Source organism: Musca autumnalis, unplaced genomic scaffold, assembly GCF_047663935.1.
Source record: "Musca autumnalis isolate F117 unplaced genomic scaffold, ASM4766393v1 scaffold_2, whole genome shotgun sequence".
Lineage (NCBI taxonomy): Eukaryota > Metazoa > Arthropoda > Insecta > Diptera > Muscidae > Musca > Musca autumnalis.
Window position 1 is genome coordinate 200,509,556 of NW_027411755.1, and position 19,389 is coordinate 200,528,944.

The 19,389-nt window shown below is 39.3% G+C and overlaps 1 protein-coding gene across 4 annotated transcripts in view; it reads left to right on the plus strand.

The window, feature by feature from the left end:
• Nos (Nitric oxide synthase) overlaps positions 1–19,389 on the plus strand; it is a 437,755-nt gene that overhangs the window by 358,048 nt on the left and 60,318 nt on the right. For all 4 annotated transcript variants that reach the window (XM_073970603.1, XM_073970600.1, XM_073970602.1 and 1 more), the window contains exon 16: positions 13,457–13,581. In XM_073970603.1, coding sequence (XP_073826704.1) covers positions 13,457–13,581 — 125 coding nt within the window. The remainder of the gene's footprint in view (positions 1–13,456; positions 13,582–19,389) is intronic.

Below are 19,389 nucleotides of genomic sequence, written 5' to 3' on the forward strand. Positions count from 1 at the left end.
GGCCTTCTGGCCATAGAAGGTCGCTAGAAGGACTTCTGACCATAGACGACTTGTACAAGGCCCTGTAAACACGGAAACCTTTAGAAGGTCTGCTAACCATAGAAGGCCTTCAGGAGGTCCTTTGCCCACAGAAGACTTTTGGAAGGCCTTCTGACCATATAAGACCTTTAGAAGGCCTCGGGAAGGTTTTTGACCACCGAAGAAGGCCTTCTGGCCATAGAAGATCTTTAGAAGGTCCTCTGACCATAGCAGACATTTAAACAGAAGAAGGTCTTCTAACCGCAGAAGACCATTAGATTGTCTTCTGACTCTAGGAAATCTGCAGAAAGTCTTCTGTCCCTAGATGTCCATTAGAAGGTCTTTTGACCGCTTAATACCTTTAAAAGGTCTCCTGACCACAGAAGATCTTCAGAAGGTCTTCCGACCATAGAAGACCTTTAAAAGGTCTTTTGACCATAGAAGACCATTAGAGTATCTTCTGACTCAGAAATACCTTTAGAAGTTCTTCTGTCCCTAGATCGGAATGTCTTCTCACCACATAAGATAACCTTTGGAAGGTCCTTTGCCCACAGAAGACTTTTAGAAGGTCTTCTGACCATAGAAGACCTTCAGAAGGTTTTTGATTTTGACCACAAAAAATCTAGAATACCCTTAGAACGTCTTTTGAACAAAGAAGACCATAAGAAGGAATTCTAAACACAGAAGATCATTAGAAGAAACCCTTTAGAGGGCCATCTGATCATAGAAGACCTGTAGAAGGTCTTTTGACCATAGTCTCCAGAAGACCTTCAGAAGGTCTTTCGACCACAGAAGAACTTTAGAAGGCCTTCTGACCACGGATCACCTTCAAAAGATCTTTCGACCACAGAAGAACTTTAGAAGGCCTTCTGACCATAGAAGAACTGTAGAAGGCTTTCTGACCACAGATCACCTTTAAAAAGTCTTTTAAATGCAAAAGACCTTTAGAAGGCCTTCTGACTATAGACTACAGAAGACCTTTTGACCATAGTCTCCAGAAGACCTTCAGAAGGTCTTTCGACCACAAAAGAACTTTAGAAGGCCTTCTGGCCACATATCACCTTTAAAAAGTCTTTTGAGTGCAAAAGACTACAGATGACCTTTAGAAGGTCTTCAGATCACAGAAGACCTTTAGAAGGTCTTCAGACCATAGACTACAGAAGACCTTCAGAAGGTCTTCCGACCACAGAAAAACTTTAGAAGGACTTCTGACCACAGGTCACACTTAAAAAGTCTTTTGAGTGTAAACGACCTCTGGTAGGTCTTTTGACTACAGAAGTCCTTTAGATGACCTTCTAACTATAGAAGACCATTAGAAGATCTTTCGTCCACAGAAAACCTTTAGAAGGTCTTTTGACCACAGAACACCTTGAGAAGGTCTTTTGACTACCGACCGAACGTCTTCTATCCTTAGAATGCCCTTCGAAGGTCTTCTTTCTAAGAAGACCTTTAGAAAGTCACATTTATAAAGTCTTTTGAGTGCAAAAGACCTTTAGAAGGTCTTCTGACCATAGACTACAGAAGACCTTCAGAAATCTTCCGACCACAGATAAACTTAAGAAGGCTTTCTGACCACAGATCACCCTTAAAAAGTATTTTGAGTGTAAACGACCTCTAAAAGGTCTTTTCACTACAGAAGTCCTTTAGAGGACCTTCTAACCATAGAAGACCATTAGACGAGAAGGTTTTTTGACTACCGACCGAAAGTCCTCTATCCTTAGAATGCCCTTTGAAGGTCTTCTTTCTAAGAAGACTTTTAGAAAGTCTTCTGTACATTGAAGACTACCTTGAAGGTATTCTGTCCACAGAAAAGCCTTTCATAGAAGACACTTAGAAGGTCTTCCACCCATAGAAAACCATTCAAAGGCCGTCTGCAGATAGAAAAGTCTTCAAAGGTTTTCTGTTCATAGAAGTCCCTTTGAAGGCCTTATGTCCACAGAACACCTTTAAATGTCTTCTCTCCATACAGGAAGTTTCGAGGGTCTTTTTTATACCCTGAGCCTTTAGGCTAAAGAGGTTATTTACACTTTGATACGACCAAAAATGTGCCTCATCGAAATAATGGTTTTAGACCCCAAGTATGTTTGTACGATATCCGATTCAGACAATTTTGAGTAGATCTAGCAATGTCCGTCCGTCCGTCTGTCTGTCCGTCTGTCTGGCTGGTGCGCACGATAACTCTCGAACGGATCAATCGATTCGGTTCAAATTTTGGGTATCGAAATATTTTGTCCAGATTCGATTTAAGTTCGAAGATGGGCCATATAGGTCCACTCCTTCAGGTACCTCCCCCACAAATGTTCAAAAATTGTCGCAAAACTTGTGCGCACGATAACTCTTGTAGGGAATAGCCGATTTGGTCCATACTTTGCACATCGTGTAATTTCTACCAAACTTAGATGAGGTTCCAATATGGACTCAATCGGTCCACTCCTTCGGGTACCTCCCACACAAAATTTCGGGAAAGTTCAGTTTAGGACCTGGTCTCGAATCGCTTTGATTTTTGTTTACGCAAGGTGCATTCGCTGTCCTCTATACGACGCTGTAAGTTTCATTAGGGGCAAGTCCATACTTCCTGAGAAAATAGCCTGAAAAATACAACAAACCCTATGACACCGTGTGTAGTGGTTGGAGCGCAAGATAACTCTCGAACGGATCTGCCGATTCGGTCCAAAATTTGGCTTTCGTAATATGTTGTCCAAAATTAGTTCAAGTTCAAAGATGGATTATATCGGTCCACTCCTTCCGGTACCTCCCCCACAAAAGTTCGAAAATGTTCGTAAAATTTGTGCGTACGATAACTCTTGAAGGAAGTAACCGATTTGGTTCATACTTTGCACATTATGAAATTTCTACCAGACGTAGATGAGGTTCCAATATGGACTCAATCGGTAAACTCCTTCGAGTACCTCCCACACAAAATTTCGGAAAAGTTCAGCTTAGGACCTGCTCTCGAATCGCCTTGGTTTTTGTTGTAACATCTTGTATTCACTGTCCCCTATACGAAGGTACAAGTTTCAACAGGGGCAAGTCCATACTTCCTGAAAAAATAGCCTGAAAGTTGAAAAACAAACCCTATGACACCATGTTTATGGGTGGAAGCGCAAGATAATTCTCGAACGGAAATGCCGATTCCGGCCAAAATTTGGCCTTCGTAATATTGTTTCCAAACTTACTTTAAGTTCGTAGATAAGCCATATCGGTCCAATCCTTCAGGTACCAACCCCACAAAAGTTCAAAAATATTCGGAAAAATTTTACGCACGATAACTCTTGATGGGAGTGACCGATTTGGTCCATACTTTACACATTCTCATAATATCTACCAGATATAGATCAGGTTCGAATATGGACTATATTTGTCCACTCCATCCCGTACCTCCCACACAAAATTTTGGATAAGTTCACTTTAAGGCCTGCTATTGAATCACTTTGATTTTTGTTGAAGCAACTTACATTCGCTGCCTCAATTACGATGGTAAAAGTTGTTTCAGGGGCAAGTCCATACTTCTTGAGGAAAAAGCGCGAAGGGTGTAAAAACCCCCTATGGCACCCCCATGGTCTATGTCGGTCCATTCCTTTAAGTACCTTTTCCGCAAAATTTTTGAGCTTTAATCCTAATCAACATTTTTGTCGGTTCATACGACCAAAATTTTGAAACCCCCTAAATACATAAGTTTTTTGTGAAAAAAGTGTTTCAGTTTGCACAGGCTGAGGGTATATCTCTGTCGGCAAAGCCGACTGATACTTTTTTACTTGTTTTATAGAAAATCATTAGAAGGCCTAATGTCCATAGAATACCTTAGAAGGCTTTCAGCCCAAAGAATAACTTTACATTGTTTTCTGCCAACAGAAGACCTTTAAAAGATTTGCCGTACAAGACCTTTTGCCCATACAAAACCCTTCTAAGGCCTTCTGACGACAGAAAATCCTTCAAAGTTTTTCTGTTCATAGAAGTCGCTTTAAAGGTCTTCTGTCCATAGGGACGTTTAGAAGGGCTTTCTTCCACAGAAGATCTTTAGAAGGTCTAATGGCCATAGAAAACTTTTAGAAGTCTTTCAGCCCAATGAATAACTTTACATAGTTTTCTGCCAACAGAAGACCTTTAAAAATTTGCTGTAACAGACCTTTTGCCCATAAAAACCCTTCTAAGGCCTTCTGCGATAGAAACTCGTTCGAAGGACTTCTGTCCACAGAATAGACTTAGAAGGTCTTCTACCCATAGAAAACCATTCTAAGGCCGTCTGCCGATAGAAAATCCTTTAAAGTTTTTCTGTTCATAGAAGTCGCTTTAAATGTATTCTGTCCATAGGGACGTTTTGAAGGTCTTTCTTCAACAGAAGATCTTTAGAAGGTCCAATATCCATTGAAGACCTTTCAGCCCAAAGAATAACTTTACATTGTTTTCTGCCAACAGAAGACCTTTAAAAGATTTGCCGTAACAGACCTTTTGCCCATAGAAAACTCTTCTAAGGCGTTCTGACGATAGACACCCGTTCGAAGGTCTTCTGTCCACAAAAGATCTTTACATGTCTTCTGTCCATAGAAGACTTTTAAAAAGTCTTTCTCCCATGGAAGACCTCCAGAAGGTCTAATATCCATAGAAGCCCTGCAGCCCCTCATAATGTTTTCTGCCAGCAGAAGAGATTTAGAAGACCTTCTGCCTATACAAGGCGCTGGGAAGGTCTTCTGTCCATACAAGACCTTAAAATTTCTACTGAAAGTTTTAGAAACTTCTCCCTCCATTGAAGTCTTCTAGAATCTCTTCTGTCTATTGATATCTTCTTCCTTTCATGCCATCACGTTTGACATGTTTCTTGTATTTTGCTCTGCCATACAATTGCCTCGAAAATACTTGTTCTTCCCCCCACTAACGATTATTGGAAGTGTCATTAATTCATTTTGACATTAAAAAGAAAAACTTTCTCAATATGATAATAATAGAGCTTTTGTAAAGTTGTCTTCATAAATCCTCTGTTTAAACATCAATTTTGATAAAAATTTATTGAGTTTTGTTGCTTTGACAATGATTTTCTCAATATCCTCTTTACGCACGTCTTCTTTTTGTTGTTAAGTGCGATGTATCTGCTTAATGTTTCTCGTTTGTCTTTTGTAAAAACTATTTTCAATATTATCATCATTATCGTCATCACCATCATCATTTTCTAAATCCTTGTGTTTATGAAAGTAGAGAAAGCTTTGAGAAATCATTACTTTAGCTATTATTTTTCTATCTTTCCGTCTTTTCACATAAATTCTATAAACGATACAATATTGTGAAGGGAGAGGGGGGGAAAAGGATATTCGAAAAGTCGAAGGATAAATATTTTTCCCACAATATGTCCTGTACTTTTCACACACATACCGCACACTTTACGAGGATGCAATATTTATGGTTCAGAGTTTGTTAGGAGAAAGTTTTTTTTCTTGTTTCTGTGGCTGTGGGAGTGAGTAACAGGAAAAGGATACAAAAGTAAGTGAATCGAATGAAAACAACTAGCATTCTTCCTTTGTCCTTTCCGTTTTGTCCATTGTTATCGATAAGATACATTCAATTGTGATAAACGACAACAACGACCAATACAAGGGCAAGCGAACAATCACCGCCTGAGAAGTTGCTCGATTTGATTCCAATACAATAGAAATTAAGAGGGGAGTTTTAGTAAGAATGGAAGACGAAGAAAATATTTATTTCGTCCGCGAAAAAATTTAGGGTACCATTTGTCTACCAAAGACCTATTGAAGGTATTTTGAGGAAGACATTTTAAATTTCTTCTCTCTCCCGTCTATGGAAGAAGACATTTTGAAGATTTTTTAATTTGGCTATAGAAGACAGAAGGTCTTTTGTCTGTAGAAGGTCTTCTGCCTATGGGACAACTTCTGTCCACCTTTAGTTGGTGTTCTCCCTAAAGAAAACCTTTAAAAGGTATTCTGACCTTCAGAATCTTTAGAAGGCCTTTTTCCATAGAAGATCTTTAGATGGTCTTCCGTCTGTAGAAGACCTTTAGAAGAACGACCTTTAGACGATCTGTCTATGGAAGACTCTTAATAGGTATTCTGTTGATGAAAGACCTTAAGAAGTCCTTTCTATAGACGAAAGACCTTCCAATGGTCTTTGGGCCTTAAAATGTCAGAAGACCTTCTGTTCGTTGATAATTTTTAGAAGGTCTTCCGACTTTTTAAGGTTCTAAAGAAGATCTTTCGTCTATAGAACACGTTTAAAAGATCCTCCTTCTTTAGGAGACCTTTTAGGTCACCTGCCTTTTTGAGGGGATTCTGCCCAAAGAAGACATCAGCTGTTCCTAGAAACCTTTAGAAGATCTTCTGAAGGCTCTTCTGCCCACAGAATACCTTTAGTTGGTCTTGTGTCTATAGAAGATCTTCTGAACTTTAGAAGGACTTCGGCTATTATAATATCTTTGGAAGGCCTGCAGTTCATAGAACACATTGAGATCGTCTCCGGACCTTTAGAAGGACTTTTGCCCATGAGAGACCTAATGAAAGACTTCTGTACATAGAAGACCTTAAAAAAGTTTTGCTGTGCTTAGAAGACCTTCAGAAGGTCTTCTGATCTTTGTAAGGTCTTCAGTCATAGAAAACTTTTAGAGGGTCTTCTGACCTTTAGAAGTACTTCTGCCCATAAAAGACCTTATGAAGGACTTCTGCACATAGAACACCTTCTAAAGGTCTTAAGAAGGTCTTCCGACCCTAAGAAGAACTTCTACTCATGGAAAATCTTTCATGGGTCTTCTGTCTATAGAAGAACTTTATAAGGTTGTCTGATCTTTAGAAGGACTTTTGTACATAGAAGGCTTTCAAACGGCCTTCTGTCCATAGAATGTCCTTAAATGGTGTTGTGACCTTAAAACGGACTTTTGACCATTAGAGAGACATATGTCCCCAGAAGACCTTATGAAGAACTTTAAAAGGTCCTCGGTCCCTAGAGGGTCTTCTGACCTTTAGAAAGATTTCTACCCATAGAAGACCTTTAGCAGCTCTTCTTTGCATAGAATACGTTAGGAAGGTCTTCTCATCTTAAGAAGTACATCTACCCATAGAAGACTTTTAAAAAGTCTTCTTTCCACAGTTGGTCTTGTGTCCAGACCTTTAGAAGGTCTTTTGACCTATAGAAGGATTTTTGCCCATAGAAAAACTTTAACAGGTCTCCTTTTCATAGACGGTTTTCTGTCTATACAAGACCTCTCTGCCCATAAAAGACCTTTAGAAGGTTTTCAGAGCTTTAGAAGTACTTCTGAACATAAAAATCGTTTAGAAGGACTTCTGTCCAAGGAAGACGTTTAGAAGGTAGAAAATATTTCGTGGGTCTTCTGTCTATAGAAGATCCTTATAAGGACGTCTGACCTTTAGAAGGACTTCTGCACATAGAAGGCCTTCAAACGGTCTTCTGTCGATAGATTGTCTTAGATGGTCTTTTGACCTTAAGAAAGTCTTCTGTCCTATAGAAGGACTTCTGTTCATATAAGAACTTTAAAAGGTCTTCGGTCACTAGAGGGACCATAGGAGACCCATTGGAGACCTTCTTCTGTTCCTAGAAGGACTTCTGCCCATAAAAGACCTTATGAAGGAAGACTTCTGCACATAGAAGGACAAAAGGTCTTAAGAAGTTCTTCTGACCCTTAGGAAGATTTCTACCCATAGAAGACATTTAGAAGGTCTTCTTTGCATAGAATACGTTAAGAAAGTCTTCTGATCTTTAGAAGTACTTCTACCCATAGAAGAATTTTAAAGCGTCTTCTTTCCATAGTTGGTCTTCTGTCTAGACCTTTAGAAGGTCTTTTGACCTATAGAAGGACTTTTGTCCATAGAAAAACTTTAACAGGTCTCCTCATAGAAGGTTTTCTGTCTATACAAGACCTCTCTGCCCATAAAAGACCTTTAGAAGGGTTTCAGAGCTTTAGAAGTACTTCTGAACATAGAAGTCGTTTAGAAGGGCTTCTGTCCAAAGAAGACCTTCAGAAGGTAGAAAATCGTTCGTGGGTCTTCTGTCTATAGAAGATCTTTAAAAGGTCTTCTGAACTTTAGAAGGACTTCTGCACATAGAAGGCCTTCAAACAGTCTTATGTCGATAGAATGTTTTAGGTGGTCTTTTGACCTTAAGAAGGTCTTCTGTCCTATAGAAGGACTTCTGCTAATATAAGAACCTTAAAAGGTCTTTGGTCCCTAGAGGGTCTTCTGATACATAGAAGAGCTTCTTCTGTTCCTAGAAGGACTTCTGCCCTTATGAAGGAGGACTTCTGCACAGTGAAGGTCAAAAAGTCTTAAGAAGGTTTTCTGACCCTTAGGAAGATTTCTACCCATAGCAGACATTTAGAAGGTCTTCTTTGCATAGAATACGTTAAGAAAGTCTTATGATCTTAAGAAGTATCTTAAGAAGACTTTTGAAAAGTCTTATTTCCATAGTTGGTCTAGAGCTTTAGATGGTCTTTTGACCTATAGAAGGACTTTTGTCCATAGAAAAACTTTAACAGGTTTCCTTCCCATAGTAGGTTTTATGTCTATAGAAGACCTTTCTGCCCATAGAAGACCTTTAGAGGGTTTCTGAATTTGGATGTACTTCTGAACATAGAAGTCGTTTGGGAGGAATTCTGTCTAAGGAAGAAGAAGAACTTTATAATGTAGTCTGACCTATAGAAGTACTTCTGCACATAGAAGGCCTTCAAACGGTCTCCTGACTTATGTCCGAAGAAGACCTTTAGAAGGTTTTCTGTCCTATAAATGGACTTCTACCATAGTAGAATTTAAAAGGTCTTCGATCCCTAGAGACTCTTCTGACCCACAGAAGACCTTTAGAAGGCCTTCTTGGTATAGAAGACGTTAAGATGGTTTTCGTCTAGACCTTTAGAATGTCTATGGGTCATAGAAGTACTTTTGTCCATAGAAAAACTTTTAACAGTTGTCCTTCCCTTATTAGGTCTTAGTAGGTTTTCTGTTCATTGAAGACCTATATGCCCATGGAAGACCTTTAGAAGGTTTTCTGACCTTTAGAAGAACATCTGAACATAGAAGTTCTTTATAAAGACTTCTACCCATAGACCTTTAGAAGGTCTTGTGACCATTAGAAGGTCTTCTGTCCATAGAAGACCTTTAGAAGATCGTCTGCCCATAGAAGACATTTTGAAGGTCTTCTGACCTCCAGAATGACTTCTGCTTTAGAAGACCTTTTTAACGTGTTCTTACCTTAGAAGGACTTCTGCGCATAGAAGACTTTGAAAGGTATTTTATCCGTAGAAGACTGTCTTCAGACCTTGTAAAGGGCACCTGCACATAGATGACATTTAAAAGGTCTTCTTTCTTTTGAAGAAATTTAAAAGGTCTTCATACCTTTTGAAGGACATAGTATATCCTCTGAAGGCCGTTAGAAGGTTTTCAGGCCTCTTTTAGAAGGTCTGCTAACCTTTAGAAGGACTTCTGTCCATAGAAGATCTTTAAAAGTTCTTTTGTCCTATAGAAATGCTTCTGTTCATAGAAGACCTATAAAGGGACTTCTACCTATAGAAAACCTTAAGAAGGTCATCTGAAAAAGAAGACAGTTAGAAGGTCTTCTGGCCTTTGGAAGGAAGTCCGACCTTTATAAGAACTTCACACAAATATGATCTTTAGAAGGTATTCCCATCTTTAGATGATATTCTGTCTTTGGTAGATCGTTAGGAGATCTTCTGTCTATAGAAGACCTTTAGAAGGTATTCGCCTATAGAACCCCCTTTTGTCGATAGGAGACATTTGGAAGGTTTTCTATCTGTCTGTCTTCTGCTTATAGAAGTTCTCTTCTGTCTATCTTCTTCTTTATTTGCCTATTCGTTTTACGAATTTATGGTGATCTGTCTATAAAAGACCATAAAAAGGTATTCAGACCTTGTAAAGGACATCTGCACATAGATGACATTTAAAAGGTCTTTTTTCTCTTGAAGCTTTTGAAGGACATCTTCTTTCCTTTGACGACCCTTAGAAGGTCTTCTGACTTTTTTTAGAAGGTCTGACAACATTTGGAATGACTTTTACCCATAGAAGACCTTTGGAAGGTTTTCTGACAAAAAAGACAGTTAGAAGGTCTTCTGACCTTTGGAAGGAAGTTCGCACATAAAAGACCTTTAGGTCTTCTGACCTTTAAAAGAACTTCAGACAAAGATGATCTTTTGAAGGTATTCCGATCTTCTGTCTTTGGAAGATCTTTAAAAAGTCTTCTGTCTATAGAAGATCTTTAGAAGGTATTCGTCTATAGAACCCCCTTTTGTCAATAGAAGACATTTGGAAGGTCTTCTATCTATAGAATACCTTTTTAAGATCGTCGTTGGAAGGTCTTCTGCTCATAGTAGTCCTCTTCTGTCTATAAAAGACCATTAGAAGGTATTCAGACCTTGTGAAGGACATTTGCACATAGATGACATTTAAAAGGTCTTTTTCCTTTGAAGACCTTTAGAAGGTCTTCATAGCTTTTGGAGGACATCTTCTTTCCTTTGAAGACCCTTAGAAGGTCTTCTGACTTCTTTTAGAAGGTCTGATAACCTTTGGAATGACTTTTACCCATAGAAGACCTTTGGAAGGTCTTCTGACCTTTGGAAGGAAGTCCGACCATAAAAGATCTTTAGGTCTTCTGTCCTTTATAAGAACTTCAAACAAAGATGATCTTTAGAAGGTATTCCGATCTTCTGTCTTTGGAAGATCTTTAGAAGGTATTCGTCTATAGAACCCCCTTTTGTCAGTAGAAGACATTTGGAAGGTCTTCTATTTATAGAATACCTTTTTAAGATCGCCTTTGGAAGGTCTTCTGCCCATAGAAGTCCTCTTCTGTCTATAGAAGACCATTAGAAGGCCTTCAGACCATTAGAAGGTCTTCTGTCTATAGAAGACCACTAGAAGGTCTTCAGACCTTGTGAAGGACATCTGCACATTTAAAAGGTCTTCTTTCTCTTGAAGGCCTTTAGAAGGTCTTCATACCTTTCGAAGGACATCTTCTTTCCTTTGAAGACCCTTAGAAGGTCTTCTGACCTCTTTTAGAAGGTCTGATATATAACCTTTGGAAAGACTTCTGCACATAGGAGATCTTTAAAAGGTCTTCTGACCTATAGAAATGCTTCTGTTCATAGAAGACCTTTAGAGGGACTTCTGACGAAGAAGTTAGAAGGTCTTCTGACCTTTATAAGAATTTCAGACAAAGATGATCTTTAGAAGGTATTCCGATCTTTAGAATATCTTCTGTCATTGTAAGATCTTTAGAAGGTATTCTGTCTATATAAGACCTTTAAAGCATACGTGACCAAGAAGAGAACGGCTAAAACGAGAATGTATTGTAGAAAATGCAATTATTGCAAATGCATTAGTAAATTGGTATGTCAAACAAGCTGTTGAGCAACAACAAATCAAAACATTTGTTCTCTTTGTTACGCTCTTTCTTGGCATTCGCGTCGTATGTGTGTAAATAGGCGAAAAGATTCGTCACCACCGTGCCAAGCGTGAACACAATTGCTTTAAAGGGCCTCTGGCTATAGAACTCCCTTTTGTCAATAGAAGACATTTGGAAGGTCTTCTGTATATAGAATACCTTTTTAAGATCGTCGTTGGAAGGTCTTCTGCCCATAGAAGTCCTCTTCTGTCTATAGAAGATCATTAGAAGATCTTCAGCCGATTGAATACCTGTAGAAGGTGTACTATCTATAGAAGATCTTTAAATGGTCTTCTGCCTTCAAAAGAACTTTTGAAGGTCTCCCGTTTGTAGACGACCATTTGATGATACTTTGTCATTTTTGTACTTATCAAAGACATTTATAAGATTTTTCGCCAAATAGAATTCCACCCTCGTCTAATGCTACAGGAACCTTTGTACAGCGGTAGTAGTAATAACAACTCAATTCAATTCAAAACACACACACATTCGTATAAATAGAAATTGGTCAATACCCAGCAAACCAATCGTACCGATATCGTAACGAAATCGGAACAAAATTCGGACGTTACGTCCGATATCTGATCCGAAATCGTAACGATATCTTAACGAAAGTTGTATGAAGTGGTTGACATAATTTCGGAACGAAATGTCGGAGCGAAATCGGATCGATTTCGGTCAGAATTCGCAACGAAATCGGAAGAAAATCCTTGGGAAATTCGGAATGCGAATTTTTTCCTCCGAATTTTCGTACAGATTTCTGAACGATTTCGGAATAATGTCGTATGAAAATCGGAGGTACCTTCCGAACTTTCGTAAAGATTTCTGAACGATTTTGGAATAATTTCGTATGATTATTGAAGGAAAAAATTTTTCTCTGATGCCTCTTATTTATTGGTCAATTTTCTTTGTTATGTTTTTTATTGGAAGATTATAATTTCAAAGATATCTAATGATTTTCACTGTTGTTATCATTTTGTAATTATAGTAGAACAATGTAAACTTTGTGTACGAATAAGTTGAGTCTATCAGCACTAGCTTGAATTATTATATGTTGCATTTATATTTAAAATATTTAAAAAATGTATATGCGAATTTTATAACCTACCATTTTGTTTTTCGACAACAAACTAAAATGTTGCTTGTTAGATATATACAAAAGGTGGTTGTTGTGCGAAGGGAAATTTGTTTCCGACATATCGATCCGAATTCGTAACGAAATCGGAAGAAAAACATTAGCATATTCGAAAGGAAATTTACTTCCGACATTTTCTCCGAAATCGGAAGGAAATCTGAACGTAATCCCCTACGAAAAATTGTATAGAAATCGATACGAAATCTAAACGATTTTGCATCCGAAATTGTTCCGATATGTCGGACATCCGACATTTGGTTTGCTGGGTAAATACATTTTCCGGTATGTATGTCATTTTCAACTTTTTCATCTTCTTGTTCTTTTTCTTGTTTTTCTCATTTTATTTATTTCCGATTGCATTTGCTTTCATTATTGGATGCTGTTGATATATCTTGGCAATAACAACAACTACTACAACAACGATGACAACTATGCTACAATTACTTGAAAACAACATGAATGGACATCATCGTCTTCTGGCTTAAACACTAAACCATCATCGTTTTTGTCATGATTGCTCCGTCTGTCTGTCCATCAAACCGACCAACCATGTTTTATGCATTGGAATTTGTTGCGGCTTTACATTGTCTTTTAAACAACATTCACAACTTGTCAACGTCATTTCATTTGTCCGAACGACAACTTATTCTCCACTCGTCTTGGTATCATCTCATATTGGCTATGATGATATCCATATGTATGTGGATCAATTCTGTATGTGCTGTAATTCTTCTTCATCTCTTGGCAATTCTTATCTTTTGATTTACTGGATGGATGTCCATAATGAATGTTACGATGATGATGCTGTTACTTCTACGACTCCTGCAATTTTCTAATAACACCAATAACTCAACCATTTCATTTAACCATCAACATCAACGTCTTCGTCCTACTCGTCATTAGACTTATGTCCAAGACTTGATTGAACTGGAATTTGATTCATTGTACAATTTGATTGTGGAGCAACGTGGCCATATCTATGTTTGCGGTGATGTCACAATGGCTGAGCATGTCTATCAGACGATACGGTAAGTAAAGTGAATTGAAAATGCGTATAAATTTTGTATCGAGTCAAGAGGTAAGTATTTTGTAGTAGATAAAATGTCATTGCTTAGAAGTTGTATTATTACACAGTGGATAGTGGGTAGCGGATAAAGGGTAATAAAAGTTTAAACTTTGATGTTATTCATGTGAAAATTATCGTTTAAAAGGGCAGGATTGTATATAAGACAAAATCAGTCTATAGAATCCATATAATTATAAACGACAAAATATTTAAAAAGATTTGATCAGTACTCTTATATGAATGAGTTCAGGAAATTAAACTTATTAAATTAGAACCACTGTTTAACAAAAATGAAGTCAGCCACTGGAAGAAGAGGATCACTTTGCTTGAAAGTTTTCTAATAACTCACTGTCTGATGATTTTTATCATGTATTAAAAGATAACTCCTAAAAATATGCTCCTACTTCCGCTAAATATGAAAAAAAATGTAAGTACATGTGACGTTAAAAAGCTTTCTAAAAATATCCAAAAGAATACTTTTGAACACCTCTATGCCGACTTGCAAATTTTGCAAAATCGAAATTTCTTTTATTGGCTCATTTTAAAGTACAGGTAGATTAGAGTATATTCGAGTCGATCAGACAAAAATTGGCTGAGATATGAGCGTTAGAAAGAGATATGAGCGTTTTCTCGAAATGGCATTTTTGAAAGCGGTGCCCACTGTAGCTCGAAAACGGATTATCCGATCTATATATGTTTTTGTAGGATTATTAAACACATAAAAAACATGCACTTAAGTGAGAGACTTCTTTACAAAAAGAAAATTTAACGGATTTATGGCGAAAAACTGTCGATTTTTTATATGAATATTTTTTTAATTCCGTTTCGCTTGAGGAGAAGATTATTAGGTTCTTAATGATCCCACAAAAACATATGCTGATCGGTTTATTTGTTTTAGAGCTACTGTGGGCACAGTATACTGCTTTAGTAAAAACTGTGTTTTGTAGTCGGTCATTTGTCAGAAAACTGTGCAATATTGTTCAAAAAAAAAAAAAAAAAATCGAAAGTAGCTCAAGGTGTAACATTTCAGATGAAAATAAAATCTTCTAAAATTTTTTTGTAGATTTCTTTTAAAAAATTCATGAAACATGGTTTTTTCGTGTCCAATAAGTGGCCATAACTCCTTAATAAAAGTTGTAGTATTTATTTATGTTCTAACCTGTCCGTCAACAGGTCATTCTTTCTATTACGTGGCAATAATTTCGAGCCCTTCCCGCGAAAATGATGTAAGCGACATTTTTTGATTTTCTTTTTTTACGGAAATTGATAAAGAATATTCCAACACACCATCTCCCAAATTTTTAGAGCTCTGCCATGTACCTCCAGCAAACCAATCGTACCGACATCGTAACGAAATCGGAACAAAATTCGGACGATACGTCCGAGATCTGATCCGAAATCGTAACGATATCTTAACGAATGTTGTATGAAGTGGTTGACATAATTTCGGAACGAAATGTCGGAGCGGCATCGGATCGATTTCGGTCCGGTTTCGTAACGAAATCTGAAGAAAATCCTTGGGAAATTCGAAAAGGAAATTTCTTTCCGACATTCGTTCCGAAATCGGAACGTAATCGGTACAAAATCGGAACGAAATCGGTACAAAATCTTAACTAATTCCTCTCCGAAAAATCGTTTAGAAATCGGAACGAAATCTGAACGACGTTGTTTCCGAAATTGTTCAGACGTGTCGGACATCAGACATTTGGTTTGCTGGGCCGTTACAAAATTAGAGCAAAAACAATTTTGATGTAAGCGCCCTTTTTGTTTTGTTTACATTTATAGTTGACAGCGAATTGTCGCTTACATCAAAATTGCACATTAACATACCTTGTAGTTATTCGAATATATTACAAAAAATAGGCTTTAATCTTATAATTTTTCGAATAAATACTTGCTATAAAAGAAAGTTTCTTTGTTTTTAATTTGTAGATGTGAATTACTCTAAAAATGATTGGTTTCAAATAATTTGTTTTAATGTAACCGCCACTTCTTAATGTACTAGTCAAATAGTCACTAGTCAATCCCACGGCAGCGGGTTCTTTCGTACTGGATTGACCCGGAACAACACAAAACAAATGTTCCGGCCAGCGGCTGCCACCTCAGTGTGTACATGTTCGTATTTGTTTCGTTTTTCTGTGTTGGGAGCAGCATATCCCGGAATGCCTGCTCCGAATTCTATTGGTCCGAGCCGGGACGGAGGAAAACCCAGGACCAATATATCTGTGCTCAGTTTGTCACATTCGCATCTTCACCCACATCCAACCTTCGGTGAGATGCAATAGATGTCAGGAGTGGGTGCATCTAAGGGGTTGCTCTGGACTCGTCCACGTGAGGGACTACGAAAGGGACTATGTTGCTGCATGCTGTGTGAACACAGTTCCCAGTGAGTCGTCGTCGGATTACCAGACTCCCTCGTCGTCTGATTACGAAACTCCCCCGCAGTCCCCTCGACAACAACCTCACACGCAGCCTTTAACACCAGCCGTTGTTGTCCCAATCCCCGAAAATGCAGCCTTTTTGCAAATGGATTGCAATGGACTCCGAGGTAAGATCGAGGAGATAGTAGATTTTATGAGTCGGAAGAACATCAAGGTCGCGGCGGTGCAGGAAACCAAGCTGAACAACAACCACAGCTTAGAGCATTGTGATGGTTACAATGTTCTGAGGAAAGATCGCACCAGAAGTGGAGGTGGGGGATTGGCTTTCCTATTGCACCAGTCTGTCCAATACAGACCTATCTCGCTTGAGCCTGTCTCTAATGACCCATACATGGAATGTATGGGGGTAGCAGTCAGGTGTGGAGCTGCCGAGATAGAGTTGCTGAATGTATACATCCCGCCGAGAAATAGCTGTATCCCTGATTATAGGCCTAACATTAGCCCGCTCTTGCAAGGTCATAATCGTCTGGTCCTGGGGGATTTTAATGCACATCATGAGATGTGGCATTCGGCCCTCGGAAATGACCAGAGAGGTACAGCGCTGGCTGAGCAGATTGATAGCTCTACGTTTTGCACGGTCAATGAGGACGCCCCTACCAGAATTAGAGGAGAGTGTCACAGTTCGCCTGACATAACCATCGTGTCACCTGGTCTGACAAATGACGTTACCTGGCAACCCGTCATTTCCCTTGGATCAGACCATCTCCCCATAATTGTCTCCATTAGCATATCACCCGATTTCATCACCTCTGAACGCCGCACGTTCGTCAATCATAAAAAAGCTGATTGGCCGTGTTTCAGAGAGTTCACCAATCACCGCTTCAGAGAATTGCCCAATCCTTCTGATGTTCGGGTAGCGGAAAGGACGTTCCGGGACATCATCACTGCTGCAGCCGCTCGCCATATCCCTGCTGGTCGAATACCCGAAGTAAGACCAAATTTCCCAGCAGAGGCGACGGGATTAGCAAACGAGCGTGATGAGCTTCGTCGTATCAACCCCAGAGTCAGGGAGCTGACACTGGAAGTTAACAGACTGGTCGGCGAGCATACGCGGAACAAATGGTTAAATCATCTGAAGAGCTGCAACATTGGAGCCGGTATAGGTGAATTGTGGGCAACGGTTAAGTCACTCTCGAACCCTGGAAGAAGGGAAGATAGGACCTCAGTCACGTTTGGCGACGTTACTTTGACTGACCCGAAGAGGTGCGCAAGTAATTTCAATCGATAGTTTGTCGAGCATCCCGAGAGTGACAGGGCGAACCACCACAATTTACAATAGATGATGTTGCCAATGCCATCAGGAACGCTAAATCATCCAAAGCGTTGGGCCCTGATGGAATCTCCATGGTAATGTTGAAGCAGCTGGATGAGCCGGGAGTCGAGTATCTCACCAAAGTCTTCAACTTGTCGCTAGCCACCCTCGTTGTTCCCGAAGTCTGGAAAATGGGCAGGGTGGTCCCACTACGGAAGCCCGGCAAGGATGCCAGCAAAAGTAAATCGTACAGACCGATTTCGCTTTTGTCGCCCGTAGCAAAGACACTTGAGGCCTTGATCCTCCCCAGTATCAGAAACAGCTATCAAGTTGCCGATCATCAACATGGATTCCGTAAGCAGCACAGCACGACAACAGCTCTGCACGCCATTACCACATATATCTGTAAAGGACTCAACCAGAGACGGCCGTGCGATAGAACAGTGATGGTGGCTCTTGACTTATCAAAAGCCTTTGATACAGTCAGGCACAGTCAGGACATTGAGCAGACAACCCTCCGGCCAAGCTTGAAACGTTGGATAGTCAACTATATGTGTGGACGCCAGTCGTACGTGGAATTCAGGAATAAGAAGTCCAAACCCCGTAGAGTGAAACAGGGAGTTCCCCAAGGTGGGGTGATATCTCCGGAACTGTTTAACCTCTACCTCTCCTGTATTCCACCCCCTCCAGACGGCATTGAGATCGTGACGTATGCGGATGATTGCACGATCTTGGCGTCGGGTACCTATCATGATGACATCTGTGAGACACTGAACAACTATTTAACTGATCTTACCACCTTTTTCCATTCGAGGAATATGCAGATTTCCACAGCTATCTGCGACAAGTTGAAAAGTAGGAACAAGGTCCTCAAGTCCCTGGCCGGCAGTACTTGGGGTGCAGATAAAGAAACCTTGTTGACCACATATAACGCGATAGGTCGGTCTGTGGTAAGCTATGCGGCTCCAGCCTGGTCCCCGAGATTGTGTGAATGCCGCCCTGAGAACAGCGACAGGGTGCCTCCTCAAATCTACATGAGGAGGCAAAAATTCTTCCTGTAAAGCAACACAATGAGATGCTTTCGTTGCAGTACCTGCTTGGATGTTATCGTGTGAGCCATCCCAATCACCATCTTGTGGGTAGGCCCGCCCCATTCAGGGAGATCAGGAAGGATATCCATGCTCTAGAGGGAGAGGTCCAACGATACAGGAGAGAACCCCATCCCATCATCCCATCGAAGCAGCCATTTTTCTGGAACTGGAGATAGACCCAGAGCCAGATTGAACAGAGGAACGAACAAATAAACATAACAAAAACACTGTTACAACAACAACAAGGTACTAGTCTGATTGCGTGACAGCGAAAAAGATGTAAGCGACACAAATTACCGTTATATTGAAGATATTCCACAAATTGTTTATAAAGGTAAGGTCACATTAGGCAAATATTTGCTCCAGCGACCGGCAGTGTGCGCTTACTGAGAGCTAGTGAGCGCAAATAATGTATTGAAATGTATGCTCACTAGCTCTCAGTAAGCGCACACTGCCGGTCGCTGGAGCAAATATTTGCCTAATGTGACCTTACCTTTAGTCTAGTAAATAGGATTTATTAAAGGAACTATACCAAAATTTGATAAAAAATCTTGCTTAGATCAAAAGTTATTCAATAAAAACCGTCTCCTGTAAAATTTGCTTTTTGTCGCTTACACCTTTTTCGTGGGAAGGGCTCGATTTAATTGAGTATGTTAGTTATAAAATTATTAAAACGCAAATCAGTTTCGAAGGACATAAATAGTTCATAATAGTTCATATACTATAACATTGTCTATTTATCGTTCGTCGTAGACACCAATTAAATTAATATTTTTGCTATTGAAGAATTACAAAATTGTGTACAATATTCAAAGACAAGGGAAGTTTTGCATAACTCTGTATTATGCAATGTCAATAGTTTTGTTATATCTTATTTGTAGGTATGCCTGCCTTTGAGTAGATAAATGCCAACATACAGTTTGACAAGTAATTGTTTTCAACTGAGAAAACGAACACTTTTTATGCATTATTAATTACTAAAAAAT